This window comes from Aquarana catesbeiana, linkage group LG02, assembly GCF_042186555.1.
Source record: "Aquarana catesbeiana isolate 2022-GZ linkage group LG02, ASM4218655v1, whole genome shotgun sequence".
NCBI lineage: Eukaryota > Metazoa > Chordata > Amphibia > Anura > Ranidae > Aquarana > Aquarana catesbeiana.
The window spans coordinates 331,348,956-331,368,998 of NC_133325.1; the positions used below are offsets into that span (position 1 = coordinate 331,348,956).

The 20,043-nt window shown below is 45.7% G+C and overlaps 1 protein-coding gene across 1 annotated transcript in view; it reads right to left on the reverse strand.

Moving 5' to 3' along the window:
* Nucleotides 1-20,043, reverse strand: part of DMD (dystrophin) — a 3,507,873-nt gene that overhangs the window by 2,175,558 nt on the left and 1,312,272 nt on the right. Inside the window, exon 29 of the mRNA XM_073614841.1 lies at nt 16,485-16,646. Within this exon, the coding sequence (XP_073470942.1) occupies nt 16,485-16,646 (162 nt within the window). The remainder of the gene's footprint in view (nt 1-16,484; nt 16,647-20,043) is intronic.

A 20,043-nucleotide genomic window follows, 5' to 3' on the forward strand; every position in this document is an offset into this window, starting at 1 on the left:
ACCCCAATATGTCCACTTATCTACTCTATTAGCTTTTAGACGATCCCTGAAAACCCTTCTCTTCAGAGAAGCCTACCCTACCCACACCTAAGTACTGTTTTTTTTTTTTTCATTTTCTCCATCAGCTCACCCCCCACAGTTATTACCTTTTGTTTCCACTTGACCCTACCCACTAGATTGTAAGCTCTAATGAGCAGGGCCCTCTGATTCCTCCTGTATTGATTTGTATTGTAAGTGTACTGTCTGCCTTCATGTTGTAAAGCGCTGCGCAAACTGTTGGCACTATATAAATCCTGTTTAATAATTAATAATAATAAATAATAAATCACGATCTTCAGGTTGCTGACCCCTGCCCTAGATAAACATTCTCTTTCCTTGCTGCACTGTTTTAGTTTCACTTTCTACTATGGAGACAGGGCTTAGGAAAAACATTATCATAGCCTGTCAAGATCTATTTTCATAGAAAAATACAGTGAGGGGGATTTACTAAAATGGGTGCACACAGAATCTGGTGTAGCTGTGCATAGTAACTAGGAGGGATGAGCCGAACACCCCTCGGTTCGGTTCGCAACAGAACCTGAGAACGGACCAAAAATTTGCACGAACTTTAGAACCCCATTGAAGTCTATGGGACTCAAACGTTCAAAATCAAAAGTGCTAATTTTAAAGGCTAATTTGCATGGTATTGTCCTAAAAAGGGTTTGGGGACCCGGGTCCTGCCCCAGGGGACATGTATCAATCCAAAAAAAGTTTTAAAAACGGACGTTTTTTCGGGAGCAGTGATTTTAATGATGCTTAAAGTGAAAAAAAAGTGAAATATTCCTTTAAATATCGTTCTTGGGGGATGTCTATAGTATGCCTATAAAGTGGCTCGTGTTTCCCATGCATAGAACAGTCCCTGCACAAAATGACATTTTTAAAGGAATAAAAGTCATTTAAAACTGCTTACAGTTTAATGTAATGTCGGGTCCCGGCAATATGGATGAAAATCAGTGAGACAAACGGCATGGGTACCCAGTCCATTACCAGGCCCTTTGGGTCTTGTATGGATATTAATGGGAACCCCGCACCCAAATTAAAAAAAGGAAAGGCGTGAGGCCCCCAGGCCCTATACATTCTGAACAGCAGTATACAGACGTTGCAAACAAGACAGGGACTGTAGGTTTGTTGTTAAGTGGAATCTGTTTGTAATTTTGAACTGGTACATTTTAAAGTGTAGCTCCAGCCAAAAAATCTATTTTAAGCTTTTTGGAAAACATAGGGAAGGGTTATCACCTTTGTGACATTTGTTTTGCTGTCTGTGCACCTCTTCAGAAGATTTCACCTCACTTTCTGTCCCAATGACAAATGTTTTTTGACAATTTGGGGGTTTTAGTGAAACAAGGATTGGGGATAAAGCATCAGTGGAGAGGAGACACGTTTTTCCCATATTAACTCTTACAGGAGAGAATTTCCCTTCCTAGGGGTAGATTTATCTCACTTCCTGTTGTCTCCTTACGTTTGCAAGTAGGAGTCGTTTGTAAGTTGGATATTTGAAAGTAGGGGCCTGCCCTATATACTCTGCGGAAATTGCGGCCTTAGGTATTGGAATTGTCACAACACTGTAAGCCCTCACAGTTACTTTTGGTGGGTGCAGGAACAGGCTCTGCTGTAAAATATTAGATCAAGAATTACATGCCCCTGTTGAACAGATTCAGAAAAATTGGGCCTTTGGTGGTGGTGGTGCTGGTGCCACAACACTGTAAGTCCTCACAGTTAATCTTGGTGGGCGCAGAAACGGGCCCTGCTTTGAAATATTAGATCTGTTAAACACAGGCTGAAAAATTGGGCCTTAGGCACTGATGTTGGTGCCACAACACTGCAACCCCTCACAGATACTCCAGTTGGAGCGCAGGAATGAGCCCTGCTGCAAAGTATTGCATCAAAAATTGTAATTACACGCCCCTGTTAAACAGGGACTGAAAAATTGGGCCTTAGGCACTGGTGCTGGTGCCACAATAATGCAACCCCTCACAGATACCCAAGTTGGAGGTCAGGAACAAGCCTTGCTGTAATATTCTTACAAGCTATCAGCATGATCATTGTGGAGGAAGAGGATAGTCACTCAGCATAACAGGAAAGTCACTCAGTATCAGCATAGGCAGTCTTGAAAGGATATGACATTTCAAAAAAAATTATTCAGTTACATCAGCATCAGGTGCTTGGTAGCTGGTGGTGATCCAAGACTGATTCATTTTTATGAAGATCAGTCGATTGACCGAGTCGGTGGACAGCCGCAGCCTGTGATTGGTTACAAAGCCTCCAGCAGCACTGAATGTGCATTCTGAAAGAATGCTGGATGCAGGACAGGCCAGTAGCTCAATTGCATACTGTGCAAGCTCTGGCCAGTGATCCATCCTCAAGATCCAGTAACCCAGAGGATTTTTGGTGGGAAATGTGTCCATGTCAGATCTTGCCCCTAGGTATTCCTGCACCATGTAAAACAGATGCTGGCGATGATTGCTAGAACCGATCATACCTTGGGGCTGCGGACTAAAAAATTGTCTGAACGCATCGGTCAGAGGGCCACCTTCTCCACTGCTCCTTCTTTGACTGACCGAAGCCTCAGCAACACATTGTCCAGGAACAGGAGTTTGTAACCTTCCAGTCTCTGGGAATGCATTGCACAGACCTTTCTGCAAGGCCTCCGAAGATGTTTCATGCTCAGCTCTCTCTGCAACGGCAAGATAAGGTCCGTAACCTTACCCTTGTAACGTGGATCAAGGAGGGTTGCCAGCCAGTATTGATCCCTCTCCTTGATACCACAAATACAAGGATCCTTCTGCAGGCTTTGCAGGATCAGGGAGGCCATGCAGCGTAGGTTTGCTGAGGCATTCGGTCCGGAGTCCTCTGGGTCACTAAGGACGACATGATCCGCAGCCACCTCCTCCCAGCCACGTACAAGTCCATGGGTTTCTTGGGACTGTAAATGATCCCTTAAAGACTGCTGCTGATGCTGAGTGCCAGGCTTCACCTCCATGCTGACACAATCCTCCTCTTCCTACTCCTCCTCCTCCTCCTCCTCCTCTTCCTGTGTGATCGGCGGGCGTGCAGGAAAACTGTCTGGATAAAGGGGGCCTTGAGAGCTAAGGAAGTCCTCCTCTTCCTGCCTCTATTCTGCCTCAAGTGCCCTGTCCATTATTCCATGCAGCGTGTGCTCCAACAAGTGGACAAGGGGGACGGTGTCACTGATGCATGCACTGTCTCTGCCCACCATCCTCGTGGTCTCCTCAAATGGTGACGGGGCAGTGCATGCATTCCTGATCATGGCCCACTGGCGTGGGGAAAAAAAAATAAGCTCCCCTGACCCTGTCCTGGTGCCATAGTCGCACAGGTACTCATTGATGGCCCTCTGCTGTGTGTGCAGCTGCTGCAGCATGGCCAACGTTGAGTTCCACCTGGTGGGCATGTCACAGATTAGGCGGTTCTTGGGCAGGTTAAATTCCTTTTGGAGGTCAGCCAGCCAAGCACTGGCATTATATGACCTGTGGAAATGCACGCAGACTTTCCCAGCCTGCCTCAGGACATCCTGTAAGCTCGGGTACCTGCCCAAGAACCGCTGCACCACCAAGTTAAGGACGTGAGCCAAACAGGGCACATGGGTCAGTTGTCCCTTTCGGTGGGCAGAGAGGAGGTTGTTGCCATTGTCGCAAACCACCATACCTGCCTTAAGCTGGTGTGGCGTCAACCACCTCTGAACCTGCCCCTGCAGAGCTGACAGAATATCTGCCCCAGTGTGGCTCCTGTCCCCCAAGCACACCAGCTCAAGCACCGTATGGCATCTTTTGGCCTGCGTGCTTACGTAGCCCCTTGAACACCTACGGAGAACCGCTGGTTCTGAAGACAAATCAGCACAGGAAGAGGCCATGGAGGAAGAAGAAGAGGAGGGGGTGGAAGAGAGAGGTGTGGCAGAATCACCACTAGTAGTATTTTGGAGGCGTGGTGGCGGAACAACCTCCAACACTACTGCACCCTGTCCTGCATCCTTCCCAGCTGCCAGAAGAGTCACCCAGTGTGAGATGAAAGATATTTAATGTCCCTGTCTGTGTCTGCTGGACCATGAGTCAGCGATAATATGCACCTTACCACTGACCGCCCTGTCCAGCGAGGCCAAGACATTGCCTTCCACATGCTGGTAGAGAGCCGGAATCGCCTTCCATGAGAAAAAGTGGCGTTTGGGAACCTGCCACTGAGGAACCGCACATTCCACAATTTCACGGAAGGGGGAAGAGACTACCAACTGAAAAGGCAGCAGTTGAAGTGCTATTAATTTAGCCAAGGTAGCATACAACCGCTGGGCATGTGGATGGCTGGGAGCAAACTTCTTTCGTGGTGCAGCAGCTGAGGCAGGGAAATTTGCCTGGTACAATCTGATGTCGGTGTACCGATAGCAGATTGCCCCCAAGTACTTGGCTGTGACACACCTAATTCTACACATTCATTCCTCTCAGTGCAGGTCTCAGAGAGGACTGAAGGTATAGTGGGATTGGAGATCCCAGCTGATGAGGAGCAAGGAGAGGTCCTCTTTGTTCTTTGGTGTGGGTCTTTTAGGTACGCTTGCCAATGAACTGCATGGCAGGTCAACATATGTCTGGTCAAGCATGTGATGCCCAAGCGGGAGATGTTTTGGCCACGCGAGGTACACTTGAGACATATGTTGCAAATAGCAGCAGTGGGATCTGATGCACTCATCTCAAAAAAGGCCCACACCAAAGAACTTTTGGAATAACGTGCAGAGACAGCAGCGCCCTGCACATGCGGAGCTCTGCGGTGTGATGCAGTCAGTGTGCTGCCCTTAGGCTGGCCCCTGGAGGGCATCCTTCCTCGTTGGTGATGTGCCCCCTCCTATTCCTCCTCCTCTCTCCTATCAGGCACCCACGTGGAGTCAGTGACCTCATCATCCCCTCCCTCCTCATCACTGGAGCAAAGCTGGCAGTATGCTGCAGCTGGGGGAACATGACTGTTAGATTGCTGTCTTTCTTGGTCACCCCCTCTCTCTGGGCTCACGTTACTGCCTTCCTCTAGCTGGGTACCATCATCGGAGCCTTCAAAATGCTGGGCATCCTCCTGGACCATGTGCCCAACACTGTGGTCAAGCAGTTCGGGGGACTCCTCAGGAGGAAATGGTGGAGCTAGGGAAGGAGTGACTGATGCCATTGAGCCGAGGGAAGAGGTCGTGTTGGCAGATGCTTTGCCAGACAAAGTACCCTGAGCCTGGATGAGAGGATGAGGAGGATGAGGATGGCTTGGTCATCCACTCTACCAAGTCTTCCGCATGTTGCGGCTCAACACAGCCAGCTGCCGAAAAAAAGGACAAGCGTGTCCCACGGGCACGTGCTGATTAGGATGCACCGTCTCCACGACCAGCACTGTTGCGTCTAAACACAAAGCCTTCTTGCCCTCTTTTTTTGGTTTGTGACTGTCTGCCTCTCCTTATTGGCCTTCCAGACATACTAATGGCTAGGGATGAGCCGAATACCCCCCTGTTCGGTTCGCACTAGAACATGCGAACAGGAAAAAAGTTCGTTTGAACACGCGAACACCGTTAAAGTCTATGGGACACAAACATGAATAATCAAAAGTGCTAATTTTAAAGGCTTATATGCAAGTTATTGTCATAAAAAGTGTTTGGGGACCTGGGTCCTGCCCCAGGGGACATGGATCAATGCAAAAAAAACTTTTAAAAACGGCCGTTTTTTCAGGAGCAGTGATTTTAATAATGCTTAAAGTGAAACAATTAAAGTGTAATATCCCTTTAAATTTCGTAGCTGGGGGGTGTCTATAGTATGCCTGTAAAAGGGCGCATGTTTCCCGTGTTTAGAACAGTCTGACAGCAAAATTACTTTTCAAAGGAAAAAAGTCATTTAAACATACTTGCGTCTATTGCATTGCCGATCCGACAATACACATAGAAGTTCATTGATAAAAATGGCATGGGAATTCCACACAGGGGAATCCCGAACCAAAATTTAAAAAAAAAATGACGTGGGGGTCCCTCTATATTCCATACCAGGCACTTCAGGTCTGGTATGGATATTAAGGGGAACCCCGCGCCAAAAAAAAAAAAAAAACGGCGTGGGGTCCCCCAAAAAATCCATACCAGACCCTTATCCGAGCACGCAACCTGGCAGGCTGCAGGAAAAGAGGGGGGACGAGAGAGCGCCCCCCCTCCTGAACCATACCAGGCCACATGCCCTCAACATTGGGAGGGTGCTTTGGGGTAGCCCCCAAAACACCTTGTCCCCATATTGATGAGGACAAGGGCCTCATCCCCACAACCCTGGCCGGTGGTTGTGGGGGTCTGCAGGCGGGGGGCACCCTCCCAATGTTGAGGGCATGTGGCCTGGTACGGTTCAGGAGGGGGGCCGCTCTCTCGTCCCCCCTCTTTTCCTGCGGCCTGCCAGGTTGCGTGCTCGGATAAGGGTCTGGTATGGATTATTTGGGGGGACCCCACGCCGTTTTTTTTTATTTTGGCACGGGGTTCCCCTTAAAATCCATACCAGACCTGAAGGGCCTGGTATGGAATTTGGGGGACCCCCACATCATTTTTTTTTAAAATTTTGGTTCGGGGTTCCCCTGTGGGGAATTCCCATGCAGTTTTTATCAATGAACTTCTATGTGTATTGTTGGACCGGCAATGCAATAGCCGCGAGTAGTTTTAAATGACTTTTTTCCTTTGAAATGTAATTTTGCTGTCAGACTGTTCTAAACATGGGAAACATGCACCCCTTTACAGGCATACTATAGACACCCCCCACCTACGAAATTTAAAGGGATATTACACTTTTATTGTTTCACTTTAAGCATTATTAAAATCACTGCTCCTGAAAAAATGGCCATTTTTAAAACTTTTTTTGCATTGATCCATGTCCCCTGGGGCAGGACCCAGGTCCTCAAACACTTTTTATAGGCAATAACTTGCATATAAGCCTTTAAAATTAGCACTTTTGATTTCTCCTATAGACTTTTAAAGGGTGTTCCGCGGCATTCGAATTTGCCGCGAACATCCCAAATTGTTCGCCATTTGGCGAACTTGCGAACAGCCAATGTTCGAATCGAACATGAGTTCGACTCGAACTCGAAGCTCATCCCTACTGATGGCCTACAGTGAGATGTAGCTGCACAAAGCTGGGATGTATATATATACTGATAGTGCAGCTAGCAGAATCAACTGCCTGCCTGTAGTATTATTAGTATGAGAACACCAGCAATTGTCTTCAGGTAGCTTTAGGTCCACACTGTGCAGAGGACGCAGTACACTAACTGTAAATACTGTAGCTGCCTGCCTGTGGTATTAATATAGGATCAGAACAACACCACCAATTTTATTCAGGTAGCTTTAGGTGCACACTGTGCAGAGGACACAGTACACTAACTGTAAATACTGTAGCTGCCTGCCTGTGATATTAATAGGAGCAGAACAACAGCAATTTTCTTCAGGTAGCTTTAGGTGCACACTGTGCAGAGGACGCATTACACTAACTGTAAATACTGTAGCTGCCTGTGGTATTAATAGGATCAGAAGAACACCACAAATTTTCTTCAGGTAGCTTTAGGTGCACACTATGCAGAAGACGCACTACACTAAGTTATAAATACTGCAGCTGCCTGCAGTTCTGTACTAATAGGATCAGAAGAACACCACCAATTTTCTTCAGGTATCTTTAGGTGCACACTGTGCAGAGGCCGCAGTAAACTAACTGTAAATACTGTAGCTGCCTGCCTGTGGTATTAATATAGGATCAGAAGAACACCACCAATTTAATTCAGGTAGCTTTAGGTGCACACTGTGCAGGGGACACAGTATACTAACTGTAAATACTGTAGCTGCCTGCCTGTGAAATTAATAGGAGCAGAACAACAGCAATTGTCTCCAGTAGGGATGAGCCGAACACCCCCCTGTTCGGTGCGCACCAGAACAGCAAAAAACAAGCAAAAGCAAACAAGCAAAAAATTCATTCGAACACGCGAACACCGTTAAAGTCTTTGGGACACGAACATGAATAATCAAAAGTGCTAATTTTAAAGGCTTATATGCAAGTTATTGTCATAAAAAGTGTTTGGGGACCTGGGTCCTGCCCCAGGGGACATGGATCAATGCAAAAAAAGTTTTAAAAACTGACGTTTTTTCAGGAGCAGTGATTTTAATAATGCTTAAAGTGAAACAATAAAAGTGTAATATCCCTTTAAATTTCATACCTGGGGGGTGTCTATAGTATGCCTGTAAAGGGGTGCATGTTTCCCGTGTTTAGAACAGTCTGACATCAAAATGACATTTCAAAGGAAAAAAAGTCATTTAAAACTACTCACAGCTATTAATGCATTGCCGGTCCGACAATACACATAAAAGTTAATTGATAAAAACGGCATGGGAATTCCCCACAGGGGAACCCCGAACCAAAATTAAAAAAAAAAATTACGTGGGGGGTCCCCCTAAATTCCATACCTGCCCCTTCAGGTCTGGTATGGATATTAAGGGGAACCCCGGCCAAAATTAAAAAAAAATGACGTGGGGGGTCCCCCTAAATTCCATACCAGGCCTTTCAGGTTTGGTATGGATATTAAGGGGAACCCCGGCTAAAATTAAAAAAAAAAAAAATGGCATGGGGTCCCCCTCAAAATCTATACCAGACCCTTCAGGTCAGGTATGGATTTTAAGGAGAACCCCGCGCCAAAATTAAAAAAAAAAACAGCGTGGGGTCCCCCCAAAAATCCATACCAGACCCTTATCCGAGCACGCAACCTGGCAGGCCACAGGAAAAGAGGTGGGGACGAGAGAGTGCCCCCCCTCCTAAACCGTACCAGGCCACATGCCCTCAGCTTTGGGGTAGCCCCACAAAACACCTTGTCCCCATGTTGATGAGGACAAGGGCCTCATCCCCACAACCCTGGCCGGTGGTTGTGGGGGTCTGTGGGTGGGGGGCTTATCGGAATCTGGAAGCCCCCTTTAACAAGGTGACCCCCCGATCCCGGCCCCCCCTGCCATTTCACTAAAAAACTGTCAAAAATGTTAAAAATGACAAGAGACAGTTTTTGATAATTCCTTTATTTAAATGCTTCTTCTTTCTTCTTTCTTCTATCGTCTATCTTCCTTCGGTTTCTTCCTCTATCTTCTTCTTTTTCTGGTTCTTCTGGTTCTTCTGGTTCTTCCTCCGGTGTTCTCGTCCGGCATCTCCTCCACGGCGTTGGCGTCTTCTTCCCTTATTCTCCTCGGGCCGCTCCGCATCCATGATGGCATGGAGGGAGGCTCCCGCTCTTCTCTTCATCTTCTTCTCTTCATCTTCTTGTCTTCATCTTCTTTTCGGGCCGCTCCACATCCATGGTGGCATGGAGGGAGGCTCCCACTGTGTGACGCTTCTCCTCTTCTGACGGTTCCTAAATAAAGGGGGGTGGGGCCACCCGGTGACCCCACCCCCCTCTGATGCACGGTGACTTGATGGGACTTCACCGGGTGGCCCCGCCCCCCATTATTTAAGAACCGCCAGAAGAGGAGAAGCGTCACACAGCGGGAGCCTCCCTCCATGCCACCATGAATGCGGAGCGGCCCGGAGAAGAAGATGAAGAGAAGAGCGGGAGCCTCCCTCCATGCCATCATGGATGCGGAGCGGCCCGAGGAGAAGAAGGGAAGAAGACGCAGACGCCACGGAGGAGATGCCGGATGAGAACACCGGAGGAAGAACCAGAAGAACCAGAAGAAGAAGAAGATGGAGGAAGAAACCAAAGGAAGATAGAAGAAAGAAGAAGCATTTAAATAAAGGAATTGTCAAAAACTGTCTCTTGTCATTTTTAACATTTTTGACAGTTTTTTAGTGAAATGGCAGGGGGGGCTGGGATCTGGGGTCCCCTTGTTAAAGGGGGCTTCCAGATTCCGATAAGCCCCCCGCCCGCAGACCCCCACAACCACCGGCCAGGGTTGTGGGGATGAGGCCCTTGTCCTCATCAACATGGGGACAAGGTATTTTGGGGGGCTACCCCAAAGCACCCTCCCAATGTTGAGGGCATGTGGCCTGGTACAGTTCAGGAGGGGGGGCGCTCTCTCGTCCCCCCCTCTTTTCCTGCGGCCTGCCAGGTTGCGTGCTCGGATAAGGGTCTGGTATGGCTTTTTGGGGGAACCCCACGCCGTTTTTTTTTTTAAATTTTGGCCGGGGTTCCCCTTAATATCCATACCAGACCTGAAGGGCCTGGTATGGAATTTAGGGGGACCCCCACGTCATTTTTTTTTAAATTTTGGTTTTGGGGTTCCCCTGTGGGGAATTTCCATGCCGTTTTTATCAATGAACTTCTATGTATATTGTTGGATCGGCAATGCATTAATAGCCACGAGTAGTTTTAAATTACTTTTTTTCCATTGAAGTGTCATTTTGCTGTCAGACTGTTCTAGACATGGGAAACATGTGCCCCTTTACAGGCATACTATAGACACCCCCAGGTACGAAATTTAAAGGGATATTACACTTTTATTGTTTCACTTTAAGCATTATTAAAATCACTGCTCCCGAAAAAACGGCCGTTTTTAAAACTTTTTTTGCATTGATCCATGTCCCCTGGGGCAGGACCCAGGTCCCCAAATACTTTTTATGACAATACCATGAATATAAGCCTTTAAAATTAGCACTTTTGATTTCTCCCATAGACTTTGAATTTGCCACGAACACCCCAAATTGTTCGCTGTTCGGCGAACTTGCGAACAGCTGATATTCGAGTCGAACATGAGTTCGACTTGAACTCAAAGCTCATCCCTAGTCTCCAAGTAGCTTTAAGTGCGCAATACTGTAGCTACCTGCCTGTGGTATTAATAGGATCAGAAGAATACCACTAATTTTCTACAGGTAACTTTAGGTGCACACTGTGTAGAGGATGCACTACACTAATTTGTAAATACTGCAGCTGCCTGCGGTACTGTACTAATAGGATCAGAAGAACACCACTAATTTTTTTCAGGTAGCTCTAGGTGCACACTGTGCAGAGGATGCACTACACTAACTTGTAAATACTGCAGCTGCCTGCGGTATTGTACTAATAGGATCAGAAGAACACCACCAATTTTCTTCAGGTAGCTTTAGGTGCACACTCTGCAGAGGACGCACTACACTAACTTGTAAATACTGCAGCTGCCTGCGGTACTGTACTAATAGGATCAAAAGAACACCACCAGTTTTATTCAGGTAGCTTTAGGTGCACACTGTGCAAAAGACGCAGTACACTAACTTGTAAATACTACAGCTGCCTGCGGTACTAATAGGATCAGAAGAACACCAACAGTTTTCTTCAGGTAGCTTTAGGTGCACACTGTGCAGAGGACGCACTACACTAATTTGTAAATACTGCAGCTGCTTGCAATACTGTACTAATAGGATCAGAAGAACACCACTAATTTTCTTCAGGTAGCTTTAGGTGCACACTGTGCAGAGGACGCACTACACTAGATTGTAAATACTACAGCTGCCTGCGATACTAATAGGATCAGAAGAACACCACCAATTTTCTTCAGGTAGCTTTAGGTGCACACTGTGCGGAGGACGCACTACACTAACTTGTAAATACTACAACTGCCTGCGATACTAATAGGATCAGAAGAACACCACCAATTTTTTTTAGGTAGCTTTAGGTGCACTCTGTGCAGAGGACGCACTACACTAACTTGTAAATACTGCAGCTGCCTGTGGTACTGTACTAATAGGATCAGAAGAACACCACTAATTTTCTTCAGGTAGCTTTAGGTGCACACTGTGCAGAGGACGCACTGCACTAACTTGTAAATACTACAGCTGCCTGCGATACTAATAGGATCAGAAGAACACCAGCAATTTCCTTCAGGTAGCTGTAAATACTTTAAAAAGCCTGCCTGTCAGTAGGAAGAGAATAACAGGAACTGATCTAGCTAAACTGAATGCATTGTATATATATATATATATATATATATATATATATATATATATATATATATATATATACACACACAACACCTAGGATGTGTATTTATATACACAATACACTGTAAGTGCAGCTAACTGACTCGCCTGCCTACTCTATCTAACTTAAATCAAATGACACTGCCTCTCTGTCTATCTATCTCTCTCAACGCCAGAACACACTACACAGGGCTGCCTGCCCCACATGCCTGTGGGGCATGTACTAAACCCCCTGAGCCATAATTGGCCAAAGCCACCATGGCTTTGGCCAATTACGGCTCTCTATACAGACGGCGCTGTGATTGGCCAAGCATGCGGGTCATAGTGCATGCTTGGCCAATCATCAGCCAGCAATGCACTGCAATGTCGCAGTGAATTATGAGGCCATGACACGCCACTCGAATTTGGTGCGAACAGCCCATATTGTTCGTAATTCGGTGAACGGACAAACATACGATGTTCCAGTTGAACATGGGTTCGACTTGAACATGAAGCTTTGTGTTCAAGACGAATGCATGTTCGACTCGATCATTGTGTGTTCGGTCGTTCGCTGAATTTAGTACATGCCACACTATATAAGGCTGCCTGCACATCGGCCCTGTGTAGTGTGTTGCGGTGAAGAGAGATAGATAGACAGAGACAGTGTCATTTGATTTAAGTTAGATAAAGTAGGCAGGTCGAGTCAGTTAGCTGCACTTGCAGTGTATTTTGTATATTTATGCATCCCAGGTGTTGTGTGTATATATAGATATTTATATCTATATATATATCTATATATCTATATCTATATATATATCTATATATCTATAGATATATATATATCTATAGATATATAGATATATATATAGATATAGATATATAGATATATAGATATATATATAGATAGATAGATAGATAGATAGATAGATAGATAGATAGATAGATAGATAGATAGATAGATAGATATCTATATATATATACACACTGTATTCAGTTTAGCTAGATCCGTTCCTGTTATTCTCTTCCTAATATACTGACAGGCAGGCAGGTGTTTTTACAGTATTTCCAGTTAGTGTACTGTGTACCCTGCACAGTTGCACCTACAGTATAGCTACCCGAAGCCAGGTGCTTGTGTGCTTCTTATGATACTATTAATAGCACAGGCAGGCTCTTGAAGTATTTCCAGTTAGTGTACTGTGTAACCCTGCACAGTTTCACCTACAGTATAGCTACCTGAAGCCAGGTGCTTGTGTGCTTCTTATGATACTATTAATAGCACAGGCAGGCTCTTGAAGTATTTCCAGTTACACTTATATTTTTATTTCTTTCCCTCTGTATGGACTTATGCTACGTACACACGGTCGGACTTTCCGGCGGACTTGGTTCGGCACACTTTCTGACGGACTTTGTCCGCCAGGTGCGCCGGACTTTAAAACGGACGGACTTGCCCACACACGACCGGACTTTTCCGGCGGGCTAAGTCCGCCCGTCTTTCCGACGGACTTTCGCCGGAGGTAGGGCGGACTTTCAGAATGAACGGACTTGCCCACACACGGACAAGTCCGTTCATTTTGAACGTGACTCATGTGCGACGGGACTAGAAAAGGAAATCAATCTTGCCGCTTTTATCGGCAAGATTGACACCTTGCGAGCCCCGTCGCGGGGCATACCAGGCCCTTAGGTCTGGTATAGATTATAAAGGGGAACCCCCTACGCCGAAAAAAACGTCGTGGGGTTCCCCCAAAGATCCATACCAGACCCCGATCCGAGCATGCAGCCCGGCCGGTCAGGAAAGGGGGTGGGGACGAGCGAGCGCCCCCCCTCCTAAACCGTACCAGGCCGCATGCCCTCAACATGGGGGGGTGCTTTGGGGGAGGGGGGCGCCCTGCGGGGCCCCCCACCCCAAAGCACCTTGTCCCCATGTTGATGAGGACAAGGGCCTCTTCCCGACAACCCTGGCCGTTGGTTGTCGGGGTCTGCGGGCGGGGGGCTTATCGGAATCCGGGAGCCCCCTTTGATAAGAGGGCCCCCAGATCCCGCCCCCCCCACCCTATGTGAATGAGTATGGGGTACATGGTACCCCTACCCATTCACCTAGGTAAAAAGTGTCAATAATAAAACACACTACACAGGTTTTTAAAATAATTTATTAAACAGCTCCGGGGGGGTCTTCCTCCGGCTTCGGGGGTTCCTCCGGTTCCTCTTCTCCCGGCGTCCGGTTGGTTCTTCTCCGCTCTCTTCTCCCGGTGTTCCAGTTCTTTGGCCGGCTCCTCTGCTGTCTTCAGGTAGCTCTCTTGCCAGCAGAGGTCCAGGCTTCTGGGCTTCTGGGCTTCTGGGCTTCTTGGCTTCTTCCCTCTTCTCTTCTCCAGATGTTGACACGACGCTCTCTCCGGCTGGACTGCTCTCTGAGGGCTCCGTTGTGACTTATATAGGCGGAGACCCCGCCCCCTAATGATGTCACAGTCCCTGGGCATGCTGGGACTGTGACGTTTTAGGGGGCGTCGTGTCAACATCTGGAGAAGAGAAGAGGGAAGAAGCCAAGAAGCCCAGAAGCCCGGACCTCTGCTGGCAAGAGAGCTACCTGAAGACAGTAGAGGAGCCGGCCGAAGAACTGGAACACCGGGAGAAGAGAGCGGAGAAGAACCAACCGGATGCCGGGAGAAGAGGAACCGGAGGAACCACCGAAGCCGGAGGAAGACCCCCCCGGAGCTGTTTAATAAATTATTTTAAAAACCTGTGTAGTGTGTTTTATTATTGACACTTTTTCCCTAGGTGAATGGGTAGGGGTACCATGTACCCCATAATCATTCACATAGGGTGGGGGGGCCCTCTTATCAAAGGGGGCTCCCGGATTCCGATAAGCCCCCCGCCCGCAGACCCCGACAACCAACGGCCAGGGTTGTCGGGAAGAGGCCCTTGTCCTCATCAACATGGGGACAAGGTGCTTTGGGGTGGGGGGCCTTTCCTGACCGGCCGGGCTGCGTGCTCGGATTGGGGTCTGGTATGGATTTTAGGGGGGACCCCACGCCGTTTTTTCGGCGTAGGGGGTTCCCCTTCATAATCCATACCAGACCTAAGGGCCTGGTATGCCCCGCGCTCACCGCAATAGGAAAATCTGTTTTTCCTATTGCAGCGAGCGCGAGATGCAATACCCTGCCCTCGCGTCGTATCTGGTCCGTCGGACCAGCATACACACGAGCGGGCTTTCCGTCGGACCAGCACACAGACGAGCGGACTTTCCGCCCGAAACTGAGTCCGGCGGATAAATTTAAAACAGGTTTCAAATCTTGGTCCGGTGGACTTTGGGGAAAAAGTCAGCCGGAAAAGTCCGCTGGCGCCTACACACGGGCGGATTGTCCGGCACACTCTGGTCCGCCGGATCAAGTCCGCCGGAAAGTCCGACCGTGTGTACGCGGCATTAGTTCAAAAGGGGATGCAGGATATAGGATAGTTGAAGAAAAAAACATCTCAAGAAAAAAGCATCTTTATTATTTTACAAACTTTCTTTGGAAATTGCATACATCCACCATATAATTGGCCGAGACTCACATTAGCACAAATCCCTGGCAGTGAAAAATTTATTTGATTTGTTCATCATGGGCTACAAATATGCAGGGCACACACATGTGCACACACATATTGAAGCATAAAAGCAAGCTTAGTCAAGACTCCACTAAGTCAGTAATACTGTAAGTCAGTAAAACACACCACTGCTCTACCAAGGAAAAATCCACTATTTATTCATTAACGGCAGACACTGCAGAATTTAATCTTACTTAGGCACCAATGAACACTAATGCTTTTGACACCTCTGTAGCTCCAAGTGAAATAATATGCTATGTCATGTTTTTTTTTTTTTTTCTAAGAGTAGGTCTTGTGGTTTTAATGTGAAACACCAGTCAAGCAATGCCTTTCTTTTAATTTTTAACAGGAAGGGTTAGAACTTTTGTTAGTTTTTTTAGTGCTATTACTGCCCTATTGGAGATCTTCCCTCAATTCCTGTCCCCATCAAAAAAGAGGTTCGGTTGGAGTTCCACTTTAATACTGATCTGAAGTCAGCCAAATAGTTCCAATCAAGCAACACTTTGCATGTTACTGTACATATCACACTTTGCAAATTCACAAAGGATGCAAGGTCATCTCAGACATACAAGTGACACATCGTCAAATCTGATTAGGTAACCAAGGGATGATTCACAAGGCCATTCACAGTAATCAGCTTTACAGCATGTGAACAATAGTCACTGCAGCAAAGTAAATTGTTTTGCAAGTCCGAGTGAAAATGAACAGACACTTTGTATTCATGCATTTCCAGAAGAATATTGAATATTTCAGAGTGATTCTTGACATAGCTGTCTCCACCTATTTGCATACAATGCAGAATGTGTTACTTTATGGTTTGAGAACATAAGTGCATGAAAAGGCACTAAGTGATATGCACTTTAGACATTTATAACATAACTTTTCCTTAGCTTCAGTGACAAGTGGTAGCTTTGAGCTGGACATTTTTAGGCAAAATTAGAAATTAATTGCAAGTGGTTAACCTGACCCTACCTGTGCTTCTTGGGGAACGTGGCCTGCATCAATTCTGTCAGAAATATAGGCCGTCAATTGTTTGTCTATGGTGCCAAGGGATTCCTGAATTAGGCGAATAGCTTTGTCAGTCTCCTGGGCAGACTGAATACTTTGTTCAAGAACCTTTTGTCTCCTTACAGCCTGCAAATGAAGAAAGGAAATAAGTTATTTTTTTGTTTTGTTCATCAGTTCCATTTGCATGAAAAACATGGCTAAAATAGAGCAAACACCTTTTTGTAGGATGAACTTCGATGACTTCTGACACTCATTAAGGCAGCCTTGATAATAAACTGACAATGCCCGAAAAGATTAGATAAATAGAGGTGAAATCATTTAAAATGGAAACAGGGACTGAAAGCTCTTTTCAGAATGTCGGTAAGGCACTGCTAAATTGTTAAAAGGAAACCTCTTCTGAACACTGTAATCTGCTGTTCTGAGGCCTATCCCACTTCTCCCTGATCTCATTATGTAGTTCAAGAGATTTCATGTACTGAGAATGGGGTCACGGTCACCAAGCCTGTGTAAGTCAAGGGAATGAAGTCAGAGCAACAAGTAACTAGGGACTAGATGAAGAATGCAGACACTGGGCTGTAGGTGGTAAGAGTCACTAAAACATAACTGAAAATAACCAAAAAAACAAATATATATTTTTTTAAAGTTTCTGTCTGCATTCAGTTTGTGTGTTCTGCACCCATCTTATGAAAAATTGTATTTATGGCTCAATAGAAATAACCATTACTAATATATTATTTATAAGTTTCTAGGGGTTGACTTATGAAAATTATGCTATAGGAAAACCTTATTGTTTTCCATAGCAACCAATCAGATTCTACCTGCAGCTCAGCTTTGAAATAAAACATGGATTCTAAACGGTTGCTATGGGCAATATTCCTGTTATTACTTTTTATATATCAGCTCCAAAATTATTTAAGTGTAAATTGTATACATACTGATGCTCATGCATTCACCCCCAGTGTTAATGGGTAGATTTATTTACTGTGAACAGTGTTAAAGTCAGATGGCTTTAAATGTATACTTATCATTTTGAGCAAGCAAACTACGTAATGCTCAAGCACACTACAGTAGTCTGATATGCTCTTTGTTCATTTATAGTAAGGCCTCGTTCACACTGGTACTGTCAACCCTGCATTTACATGCATTTGGAGGATATTTCTAAGAGCATATAAATGCATGTATTGCCTTTTCAATGGTGCCATTCACATAGAATTTTTGCCTGAGTTTAGGTGCATTCAGTTTAGCTGCATTCAGTAAAAATAGAATACTGTGTCTGTGAACTGATTAGTTTTAATATTAGTTGTACTTAGAAGCATACTAATTGTATGGTGAGGGATATGTTTTGTTTCATCGAGCACTGTTGTTCATAACTGACATGGATCTACATCGCTGGATGATGTAATTGACAAAATATTTACACCATGGGGCATTTTTTGACTTGCGTGGTATGTTTGTTATGAATGAAAAACCAGGTGTTCTATGTACCCCTTACTTATGTACATGGGGGAACAGATATCTGAACACTGACTTATTTTAAAGGGGGCCTTCACATTCTGATAAGCAACCTCCCCCCCAGGCCCCACAACATCACCCAGGCCAGGGATGTAGGAAAGATGCCCTTGTCCCTATCAACATGAGGAGAATTGCTTTGTCATGGGAAGCTAGGTACCATTCCAAGGAAATGCATATTTTTCCTGGCCATCAAGGCTGCATAATTGGATAAGGGTCTAATATGGCTTTTGGGGGACCCCTCACTGTTTTTTTTCTTGTTTTTTTGAATGTAGTATGTTCCTACCCGAAAACTTTGGTATAGCTTTTGGAGAGGACCCCATAACATTTTCTGGGTGTTTTTTTGTGTGGAGCCTTCCTGAAAATCCATACCAACAATCATCAAGGATAAGGGTCTATTAAGTATTTCCAGGGGATACCGCACATTAATTTTTTTGGGGGGGTCCCCATAACAATCTATACCAGACTCTCATCTAGGATAAAGGTCTATTAAAGATATTGATGGGAATCCCAGCCACTTAATTCTGTTTGTGAAACAGCCAGATGCCACTTAACATCTATGCCAGACCTTACCCAAGATAGGGGTCTGGTATTGATTGTTTAGGGGGACTCGACAAATAAAAAAGAAAATAGTGTGGGGAACATCATTTAGCAGCAATATTTGTAAATATCACTATTGCTTTAGAACATTGTACAGGTGCACCACTTTATGTGCAGGGTTAAGACATCCTCCAAACATGTTCTTTAAAGTATTTTTGTATGTTTATTGTGGCTCTTTACACCTAATTAAAAGAGGTGCTCCCCACTGAAAGTTTTTTTTTTAAACTCATTTGTAATGGTACCCACAGTATCTCACAAAAGTGAGTACATCCCTCACATTTTTGTAAATATTTTATTATATCTTTTCATGTGACAACACTGAAGAAATTACACTTTGCTACAATGTAAAGTAGTGAGTAGTGAGTGTACAGCTTATATAACAATATATCAATGTAAATTTTATGCTCTACATAAAGATGGCCTAGGCTATAAGAAGATTGCCAAGACCCTGAAACTGAGCTGCAGCACAGTGGCCAAGACCATACAGCGGTTTAACAGGACAGGTTCCACGCAGAATAGGCCTCACCATGGTTCACCAAAGAAGTTGAGCGCACATGCCCAGCATCATATCCAGAGATTGTCTTTGGGAAATTGACATATGAATGCTGCCAGCATTGTTGTAAAGGTTGAAGGGGTGGAGGGTCAGCCTGTTAGTGCTCAGACCATACGCACACTGCATCAAATTAGTCTGCATGGCTGTTGTTCCAGAAGGAAGCCTCTTCTAAAGATGATGCACAAGAAAGCCCACAGTTTGCTGAAGACAAACAGACTAAGGACATGTATTACTGGAACCATATACTGTGGTCTGATGAGACCAAGATAAATGTATTTGGTTCAGATGGTCTCAAGCGTGTGTGGCAGCAACCAGATGGGGAGTACAAAGACAAAGTGTGTCTACAGTCAAGCATGGTGGTGGGAGTGTCATGGTCTGGGGCTGCATGAGTGCTGCTGGCACTTGGGAGCTACAGTTCATTGAGGGAACCCTGAATGCCAACATGTACTGTAACATACTGAAGCAGAACATGGTCCCCTCCATTCAGAGACTGGGCTGCAGGGCAGTATTCCAACATGATAATGACCACAAACACATCTCCAAGACGACCACTGCCTTGCTAAAGAAGCTGAGGGTAAAGGTAATGGACTGGCCAAGCATGTCTCCAGACCTAAACCCTATTGAGCATCTGTGGGGCATCCTCAAACAGAAGGTGGAGGAGTGCAGAATCTCTAACACCCACTAGCTCCGTAATGTCGCCATGGAGGAGTGGAAGAGGAACCCAGTGGCAACCTGTGAAGCTCTGGTGAACTCCATGCGCGAGAGGGTTAAGGTAGTGCTGGAAAATATTGGAGGACACACAAAATATTGACACTTTGGCCCAATTTGGACATTTTCACTTAGGGGTGTACTCACTTTTGT